This window comes from Bos mutus, chromosome 5 (genome assembly GCF_027580195.1).
Source record: "Bos mutus isolate GX-2022 chromosome 5, NWIPB_WYAK_1.1, whole genome shotgun sequence".
Lineage (NCBI taxonomy): Eukaryota > Metazoa > Chordata > Mammalia > Artiodactyla > Bovidae > Bos > Bos mutus.
This window is the reverse complement of record NC_091621.1, coordinates 66,896,869-66,907,570: the sequence shown is the minus strand read 5'-3', so window position 1 is coordinate 66,907,570 and position 10,702 is coordinate 66,896,869. Positions and strand designations below refer to the sequence as shown.

The 10,702-nt window shown below is 47.0% G+C and overlaps 1 protein-coding gene across 1 annotated transcript; it reads right to left on the bottom strand.

Annotated features, from left to right (window-relative positions):
• Positions 1-3,919: 3,919 nt before the first annotated feature.
• On the bottom strand, positions 3,920-10,175 carry PHLDA1 (pleckstrin homology like domain family A member 1). Its single transcript, XM_070370987.1, has 2 exons — positions 8,950-10,175; positions 3,920-8,523 (listed from the first exon to the last, which is right to left on the bottom strand). Exon 1 carries the CDS (start codon positions 10,158-10,160, stop codon positions 8,976-8,978), a length of 1,185 nt encoding a protein of 394 aa, XP_070227088.1. The 5' UTR covers positions 10,161-10,175; the 3' UTR covers positions 3,920-8,523; positions 8,950-8,975.
• Positions 10,176-10,702: the final 527 nt, after the last annotated feature.

Genomic DNA, 10,702 nt, shown 5'->3' with positions numbered 1-10,702 from the left:
CTGCTAGGTGCAGGGTCAAATCCTTCAGATGTCAAGTTCTGCAACAGAAAATTGACCATCCCACCTTCAAAGGACATGAAGTTTCTAGCAAGAAAAGTGTATGTGTACATATACACACATATATACACATACTGGGCTTCCCTGGTGGCTCAGCCAGTAAAGAATCCGCCTGCAAAGTGGGAGGCCTGGGTTCAGTCCCTGGGTTGGGAAGATCCCCTGGACAAGGGAAAGGCTACCCACTCCAGTATTCCGGCCTGGAGAATTCCATGGACTGCACAGTCCGCGGGGTCGCAAAGAGCTGGACATGACCGAGCGACTTCCACTTCACTCAGACATACACACACACAAATGAATATATACTGGGAATTATCTGGAGGAATTGTTAAAGGCAGGTATGTGCTTAAAAAATTACAACCAAGGCTTGTAAAACTGAACATCTCTCCCACAGCTAAAAACTAGAAACTAAAACTGTTACAAGTTTGGCTTCTTTGACTGTGATGACTCACAAAGCCAGTCTGCTCTTTCCTGGTGATGAGTCAGCCCTGACAGAGTAAGCTACACCACCCAGGAGAATTTGTTACAGCAAGGTTCAGAATGCTGGCAAAATAACTGAACTGAATGAACTATCCACTTCAAGAGAAAGCCGATGAAGGATAGTGACATAATGAAAACTCTGAAACTTCTCAGGAGTCATTTCCTGTTTCCTTCTAAGCAAGAGTTGAATACTCATTTACCAGTTGCTTTGGGAGCACATGTCGTTAGGCCTTATGAAAAGGACTGTGGAGCGTGTTCGCTCACTCTGTTAGAAATGACTTTGGCGGGGTTTGAGAGCATGCCACATAACCACACTATTTTTTTCAAGTTCTTGTTTCCAGCCTCTAGCTAATCATCCGGGGCTTCGGGCGGATGCCCCAGGCAGAGTGACGGAGCACACAGGCACACACCGATGTCGAAGGACTAGAGTCAGAACTAGGACTCAAACCCAGGTTGTTTTCAATATGATGTACACATGAAGAGCCTTGCTGCAGGAGTGCTGACAGCAGCGTAGAAGTGAAACTCACCAAATGACAACAGACAAATGAATGAAATAATATACCAGCTCAATGGGATTTGATGCTGTCATTAACATCACCCGTTTAAGGGACTTCCCTGATGGTCCAGTGGCCAGGACTCCAAGCTCCTGAAGCAGGGGCCCAGGGTTGGACCCCCTAGATCCCAATTGCGAGTTTGCAAGCCACCACTAAATATCCCTCATGTCGCAACAAAGATGGAAGACCCTGCAGGCCACAACTAAGACTTGGGCAGCCAAATTAATTAATTGATTATTCTAAACCACCACTTTAAATAATGATGCTGCTAGCTCCCGTGTACTGAAAGCCTATGCTGTGGCAGGAAGAGTGACAGCTCATTTATGTGAGCCGGCTAATTTGGGTTCACAACTCCATGTGAAGTGAAAGTCTCAACTAAGAGTGTCCAGCTCTTTATGACCCAAAGACTATACGGTCCATGGAATTCTCCAGGCCAGAATACTGGAGTGGGTAGCCATTCCCTTCTCCAGGGGATCTTCCCACCCCAGGGATTGAACCCAGGTCTCCTGCCTTGCAGGTGGATTCTTTACCAGCTGAGCTATCAGGGAAGCCCATGAGGCAGGTACAATCATTGTCTGCATTTTACACATGAAAACTGAGGTTAAAATAAATTAAATCACTTGCCCAAGGGACTTCAGCTAATAAGATCAAGACTTTTCAACTTAAAGCAGGGTTTCTCAACCTTGGCACTACTGACATTTGGGGCTGGGTAATTTTTTGCTGTGGAGGACTGTCCTGTGCATTGTAGGATATTCAGTAGCACACCTGACCTCTACCACCAGTTGTGAAAGCCAGTAACCTCTCCACTGTCAAATGCCTCCTGGGGGAGAAAATTCTCTGCAGGCTGTGAGCAACTATTCCAAAGTATAAGGTGAATCGTTATGCTACAGACCCACTTTCAACACCACCAGTCTTTCTACAGAAACATGGTGGTAGAAATGTATGTATATTCACGCACACACACATGCACGCACACACACGCACGCATACACACACACACACACACAGGCATACACACAAACACACGCGCATACACACACACACACGCATACACACACAGAGTCATAAACAAGATTACCTTGGGAAACAGGTTCTGAGACTCTGGTGTTTGTGTACAGGTCTGGAGCAGGGGGATGTTCTCGGGAACCTCACCTGAGAAGGACCGAGAGAAACAGGACTGGGCAGAGGGAGAGCCACCGACAGGCCCGTATCTGGGAACCGAGTACTCTCTGTCCTCAGGTGGGAATCTGAGTGGCGCACTGCAGCGTCCTCTCCAGACACATATATGAGTATTTTGATTGTTTCTTTGTAACTCACTTGACAAACATAAGCATGTAAACCAAGACTGGAAAGTGATAAGCAAATGACAATAATAGTACTCTAAATAATGGCTTTTTTTCTTCTTTTTTGTGTTGAAAACATGGATATTGCCATTAAACTGTTCTTACCATTTAAAAGATATGCTGAGGTCTCAGAAAATATAATTCATAGCTTTAAAACACCATGTATTATATATTCATGTCGTTATAAATGATCCCCAAACTTGCTTATCTGCCTTGAAACACAGGGAGCTTCCTTTCGTAGCTATGCCAGGTACTGTTGTAAGCACTATTATGTGTACTAACTTATTATAATACATCTTCTCAATAACCAGAGGGTGGGGACCTTTATTAACTCCATTTTACAGAAAAGGAAATTGAGTTTCCAAGAGTTTAAGTAACTCAAGATCTACATGACCTAGAAGTGGTAGAACTGGGACTTGAACCGTGTACTCACAAATCATGGCTCTTACCAACCCTGCTTGACCACCATTCATCCATTTATTTCACATCGTACCCCTGATGTTCTCTCACAATGGCAGTAATTTGTCTTCTCAGATGTTTTTCTTTAAAAACAAGACCAAACAGAGGAGGAATCAAGATGGTGGAGAAGTAGGGCATGGCACTCACCTCCACCCACATGTACATCAAAAGTACACCCACAAGTAGAACAATTAACACAGATCATCTACTGAGCACTGGTGGAAGCCCTCAGACTGTCCAAAGGACAAGAAAACCTCTGCACAACTGAGCAGAACCAAAGAAAAAACAAAACCAAACAAGAACAGTGGAGTAATAAAGCTCTCAGTGTAAGACTATTCTAAGAGATAAAAAGAATGCCTTCAAATTTCATATTTTAAAGTCTTTTAAGATTTAAAGACTTTTGGATGCCAAAGGAGACTGTGGGCCAAGTTACACTATTTTCTTTTAAAGAATTGAGTCTCTTTTCTGGTCTCAACACAAAACAGCAAGTTTTATAGATACCACTTTGAGAGACGATTCTCTTAGAGTCAAAGCTTCACCTTGGCAAGGGACCCAGGAGGACTCAAATTTCTCTGGGACTCCAGAAGGAATCTCCTCCAAACTAACTCACTAAGGACCATTACTTATCCTCCAGGCACTATAGAAAAATTGCAACTCATATCCATTAGCACTCAAAAGGCAAAAATTATCTCACCAAATAATCCAAGTGAATTTCTATATCCTATATTCAAAATGCCCAGCCAACCTCAGAACACGGTCTTTTGCAGGGACTTCCCTGGTGGGTCAGTGGCTAAGCCTCCACATTCCCAAAGCAAGGGGCCTGGTGTTCGATCCCTGAGCAGGGAACTAGATCCCACATGCTGCAACTAAGATCTGGCACAGTTAACAATATTTTTAAAAAAGGTATTTTTCTTCCCCAAATCATCATGTCCTTTACAGTGGCCAAGCCCTTTAGAACATTCTTCTTCCCACAAGGACACGCAGTGTATGGGACAGGTGAACAAGGCCTTCAAAAAGTCCACAGGTCAATCACCTCTATAGATACTTTATTTGAAATGGAATGCATTTTGAAAATATGAACTATGAATCACAACTCTCCAACATCACTTAAAAGACATATTTACACAAATTATGACCATTTCATTAAGTTCACAAATGTGATAGCTTGTAAAGCATTTGGTTCATGGTGATACTTGCATACTCTGAAACTTTAACCAGAAAACTGATAGGGGAATGTAACAGACAATTATCTTTCTTCTCAAAATAAATACAATGATGCGGAAGGACAACCCATTGTTAAAAATCTGCTTCTCACCACCCATCCAGCTGGTCACTGGGAGGCCAGCTTCAAAACAGGAGTTTTTATGTAGCTGCTTCTAATGGTCCAGAGTCCACTTGCCTCCCACATCAGAGAATAATGCCCTTTCCAAGAAACCCTGTTGGACGCTATACTCCATTTGGCAGATATCCTGCCAACAAAGTCACATCACTTTGTCATCCAATCTTAAGTAAGTCCAGATTAGCCGTTCAGCACTGCAGATCAAAATTCACCCTTTAAATTGTCAAGAATTTAGAAAAATAAAACCCAACCAATGCAATTCTACAATGAATACATCTTAAGTGGCTTTAGGTAAATAGTGTATTTCTCTTTAAAAAATCATCAATGGATTCAATTTTGAGCTCTATAATTTCCAAATTTAAATTTTATTCTACTGAGGCATTTTGTTGGTAAAGCAAAACTAATTAATTTGACATTTGTTTAAAAAAAGGAAAAGAGGCTCTCAGGCCCATCCTCAACCTATGAAGCTCTATTTTCTACAAGATTGCTACAGTTTCATTCAGGTCTTAGATCTCTCTTGTAAACCTGCCAATGAACATAGTGGTGTAAACACTTGGAGCTAAATTAAAACCAATTCACTTTCCCAGGGGACAGAAAATAAGTGATGTGTTTGAACTAACTCATACACTCATAGAGTGTCAGCTTTAAATGAGAAATTTTTAATAGTGTTTGGCAAAAGAGAGTTAAAACAGGCCTCTCAACTTAAGCCAGACTTCCTGACAGTGTTTAGGTGTTAAAAGGAACTCTTTTTTTAATACTTTCTTGGCCACATATCAGGGCGTGTGGGATGTTAGTTCCCTGACCAGGGATTGAACCTCCGCCGCTTGCATTGGAAGCGCAGTCTCAACCACTGAGCCACCACATAAGTCCCAAAAGGAACTCTTCTCAACAACAAGTTGGGCTTCATTTTGCTTTTGTTTTGGAGAAGGAAATGGCAACTCACTCCAATATCCTTGGCTGGAGAGTTCCAAGGACAGAGGAGCCTGGTGGGCTACAGTCCATGGCGTCGCAGAGTCAGACACAACTGAGCGACTTGCTTTTTACTTTCGCTTCTATGAAAAAAACGTATGAAACCAAATTATGAAGTTGGTTTGATTTCTAACACGATGAGAGAACCCTCCCTTCCTCCATGAGGGAAATGCTCGTTCTGAAAGGGCCCTTTATATCCATTTTCTCTCTGACCTCAGTACTCCGGGCACACGCAGATCTGTGTGGGTCTCCACTAAGAAAGTATGTCCAAGGAATTTCACCATGGTGCATGGCCTGTCCCGGCATTAGTTGTCCTCAGGAAATGGCAAGACAGCAAGTAAAGGAAGCACTGTGTGAGGCCACAGAAGCCATCTCCTGGGTGCTGGGAAGTTACACATCTTTCCCTTCTTTCATTCATTCATCCCAACAAATATTATTGAGCTCACTCAGTAAGAGGCTTCGTGCCAACACAAGTTCAAAGACAAAAAGTTGTTTCCCAAAGGAACATCCCTTTTAATTTCCCAACTTCTTACATTTTATGTTTATCTAAGAGGTAGGTTTTCTATTGGACCTATCCTTTCCTTCCGTTTCTTGGGTCGAAAGAAGTATCTTTATCTGCCTCCATGAAGGTGATTTGCCAGGCCTCAGAAAACCTTTCAGGTGTGTGTGCTCAGTCGTGTCCAACTCTTTGCGACCCCACGGACTGTAGCCCACCTGGCTCCTCTGTCCGTGGATTCTCCAGGCAAAAGTGCTGGAGTGGATTGCCATGCCCTCCTCCAGGGGATCTTCCAGACCCAGTGATTCTTGCGTCTCCTGCATTGGCAGGCGGACTCTTTACCACTGCGCCACCTGGGAAGATCCTAGGGTGTCCAGAATACCCTGGGTGGTCTGTATTGTTTTCTTACAGGTAACACAAAGCCACCGACACATTCAATAATTTGCACCTGCTATTTTGTGTTGTGTGTTGTTAAGTACACTTGTTTTTTTGTTTGTTGTTCTGGAATAATTAACCCATAATAAGTGTTAGTTACATAATAAAAACCACCCTATTACTCTCCCTTCTAACTTCAGTTTTCACAGTTACTAAGAAGGGTTCAGACTAGAGAGTCACTAGGAGAGTCAACTCAATCATAGCAGAACAAGGACTAAGGGCTATGGAAAGATAAAACCAGGAACCATGATTCTGATGGCCGCATTATGAGCCAGAGCCATTGTGAGAAAGAAAAAATTCTAGCAGCTAGGAGGAAGCCTGGGCATATTTTTGTAAGCTAACAACATCCAAGTGCTTTTAAAAGCCTACTTGAATCTTAATTTTATAAGTATTTGCTACAGATTTAAATTTTTTTATAGCACAAGAATTTGAAAAAAAATCCTTTCATCTGAGAAAAAAGCTGTGGTTTAATGGGGTCATATGATCTGCATTTATTAAAATGAGAGTACAATGGGGTATTATTAAAAAACATATCAGTAGTTTCAAAGAAATCAAACCAAACTTGACTTAAGAACTCTTTGAGATCTGCTCTCTGAACTGCCTATCATATATATATATATATTTTTTTTCTTTCCCCCCGCAACTGCAACTTCGCCTTTAAGTGGGAGCCCACGTAAGTTCTGCTTGCCCCTTGATTGAATTTTATTTTTCACCACTTCTTTGGATCTCAAATTTTCATCATTTAAATAGTGCACTGAGAAGCAATTTGACCTTCAAACTCCTTTTTAGATGGAGGGAGAATAAAGGTGCCTCTAGCATCAAAGTCTATTTTCATTTCCAGACTATAGAACTTAGCAGTGGCCTAAGGTTGACCATTCCAATTTAGAAGCTGGAAAAATAGTGATCAAGACTTTGTGAAATGAAAATGGAAAACAGAGAGCTGTTAGGAAACCCATGCAAGACAGGAAGTGACTTTCAGCCCCAAGAGGATTTGGTAGCATCTATGGCTCTTTTTTAAACTGAAGTAGCATCTGCACGTGTAGATTTGGACCATCCTTTTCATTTCACACAGAAGAGGGTTTGTTCTACCTTTAAAAGCACATCCTCTTCCCCCAACCATTCCAACACCCCGGACTCCTGAAAGTTGCTGCTAGAACAAGACTGGGTTGTTTTCTTACTGCAAATCCAGTGTTTATCCAGTCCTTCCTTTTTCAATTTCTGAGTTTAGTTAACCTAACAACGAAACATATAACCCTTGGATTTCTCACAGAGCAACAAAGAGCAAAACAGTCGGGTCCCTGGTCAACATTCTCAGAACAAAAACAAAAAGCTATGACTCCCAGTCCTTTGAAGCATTCACAAATTGTATTTTAAACTATGAGATTCTAGAATATGCTTCTAGAACAAAGTAAAAAAAAGGACAGGAAATGCAGTTCACATCAAGTGTGCCAAGCTCATGAAGAAGGATAATTTCTACTGTGGATAAGAGCACAAATGTTCTCTCAAACAACTGGAATAATTCTTCTCCCTCACTACGTTTTTTGAAATGAAACATCTAATGCACTCATACTCTGAAATCATAGAAAACTCATTATTAAACCCTCCACACAAAGATAATCTAAGCAAGGCTTTTCCTACAGCAGACCAAGTCCTCCTGTATATTCAGGATACGGTCATCTTGCCATCAACTGGGTTATGTATTAAATATTTTGAATTAGATATCATTACTACTGATTTCCTTGTAGAAAAGCAATTAGATTTTTATAATTACACCATTCTGAACATTTAACTTCTTTAAAAGTTCTACACAAAATACATGTCTAAGGAGAAAAAAACTAATTAAAAAACAAAAAAAACAGAACGAAAACCCCACATAATATCACAGAGTTTAATTTCAACCACCTGGAATAACAATGAAGTGTCAGACCTTCTGAAAATGCCCTAGGAATAATGAATAAATTCTTGTGTGCCTCTGTACCGCCTTTTTTCTTTCTTCTTTTCCAAGACTACAACTTACTAAGGATAGCTTTTCGAAAATAAAGTATCTTTTCTGGAAAATGACCTACATTCAGAAATGTCTCAGAACAAGCATTAGAAAAAAAAACACTAATAAATAATAAGTCAAAATACATTAAAATAAAATTACAGTACATCATCCCTCCTAGAAGGTCCACCATACTGGAAGATCCTCTCAAAGGTTCATAAATAAAGCCTTCTGGACTCAAAATCTTTCCTGCATTGTGAAGAAGAGTATGCAGAAAATAAGTGGAATCACGAGTTATCAGTCGGGTTCTGTTCAAACTACTTGATTTGGTGTGGGGCGGGGAGACTTGTTCTCGATCCAAGTGAAGACAATAGAAAGGTGCTCGTCCCGCTTCCTCAAGTCCCCAAAACCTGGAAAGAAATGACACGGACGGAAGTGAGAAGCTCGGACTCCTATCAGACCCAGTTCTCTTGGCGCCTGGCCCGCGGACAAAGGAGCTCAGACAAACACGGGGGTCGCTCCCTCGAGTGCCCAGGGATAGTCCAGCGGCGCCGAGGGCGCCAGGAGGCGGTCGGCGGCGCGGCCGGGGCCGGGGGCGCGCGTCCTGGACACGGGCGGGTCGGCGGGGCGGGCGGCTGCGGGCACCTTCCCGCCCAGCGCGCATCCCTCAGCCTGCCCTCCCCGCCTGGCCTCTGCTGCCTGCAGCCTGTGCCCTTCTCTCCACCTCCCAGAAACCTAGGTTCATTGCTCCCTTGCCCACCCAAGAGCCGAACCCGTGAGCAGGCTTCCGGCTCTGACACCCCCAGACCCGCTCCCCGGACCCGCGCCGACCTTACCGCGTTCGGGACGGGTGCTGCCCTCTTCAGGCCGAGTTGGAGGTGCTGCGGAGGAGCCGGTGGCCGTGCGCCTGCGAGAGTGGCGGTGGGTGCGGGTGCGGTAGTGGATGCGCGTGCGGATGCGGGTGCGGGTGCGGGTGCGAATGCGGGTACGGATGAAGCGACTGCGGCTGCGGCTTCGGCTGAGGCTGGGGTTTGGGCTGGGGCTGCGGTTTGGGCTGGGGCTGCGGCTGGGCTTGGGACTGAGGCTGCGGCTGGGCTTGGCTTTGGGGCTGAAGCGGCTGCGGCTGCGGAGGCTGTTGCTGGACCAAGTGCTGTTGCTTCTGCCGCGTGGACTTGACCGCCAGGATGGCCTGGCGATTCTTGTACTGCACCATCTGCAACGTGATCTCGGCGTTCCAGCCCTGGTCCTGCGGGCACCGAAAGTCGATCTCCTTGCCCTCAGCCATCACCACCGTGAAGTACATGTACTTGCCCTTGCGCTCCACGCAGTCCACGGTCTTCATGTTGGAAAAGTGCAATTCCTTGAGCTTGACTGGCGGCTCGAGGCTGGCCACGGCGGGGCCTCCGGGTTGGGACGGCTCGACCGACCCCTGCCCGGGCTGCTGTTGCTGCTGCTGCTGCTGCTGCTGGTGATGTTGCAGCTGTTTGGGCGGGATGAGCAGCAGCCCCTCCTCGGTGAGGATGCAGCACTTTTTCTTCCAGAGCTGAAGCAGCCCGTCGCTGCGCTTCTCCAACACCCCCTCCTTCAGCGCCTTGCAGCCGCTGCTCTCCAACATCCTCCTGGCATAGGGGGCGCAGCCGCTCGGCTCGGCCTCTCCGCTTCCAGCCGCCCGGGTCGGGGGCAGCAGCAGCAGCCGCGCGCCGTCCTCGCCCCAACGGCTCCCGCGGCCTCCGGGCCGGAGCGCGCAGAGGAGGCTAACGCGCAGAAAGCAGAGCGGCTGTGGCGGCGGCGGCGGCTCGGGGTCCGGGCAGCAGGGCAGCCGCGTCCTGATGCGCCACAAGGTCCCGGAGCTGCGAGCCGCCGGGCCTCTGCCGTCCTCTTGCGAGCGCTCACTGAAGGGCACTGGCCGGGCCCCCTCGCGGCGCTTTTGAATGGGCCATACCCCCCACCCCCGAGTGACACCCAGCGGAAAAGGCGGCTCCTGGCGCCCGCGCCGCGGGGGAAAGCCCAGCTCTGAGAGGCGCTCTGCCGCCGGCGCGCGCCTCATTCACTTGGGGCCTTTCCAAAGCCGGCCGCGTCCACGCCCCCCGCGCCCCTCGCTCCGCCTCCCGCCGCCCACTCGCTTCCGCGCTCCTTCCCCAGGCTGGCGGCCGGGAGTCGAGCCCCGGAAACTCGTGTCCTGCGCCCGGGGCCGCGGCCGAGGGCGCCCCGACTGCCGGGCGAAGAATGCCGACGCACAGAGGGCGCCGAGAGGCCATCCCCATCCGTCGCGCCTCTCCGCCCGACGGGGCTTTCCGCGAACAGCCTCGGGTGGGTATGGGACTGGCCAAGTGGGCGCAGTTGCCAGACTGCCGGGCACGCCAGGCGGACCCTCTGCGCTCCGGAACTAGCCCTGGGGATTCGCGCTGGGCTCCGAAATCTCGCAGAGCCCGGTCCAGGCCTGGGCCAGCGAGGAACTGGGGCTGAGGTTCGCTCGCCGCGGAGTCCCGCGAACTATGCCTCCCCCGGACCCCACGTAGGCATCTTAGTGCGAAAAGGGCTAGAGGATACGGTGTCTTTACACTCACATTCGCTTACGGCCACTACCCA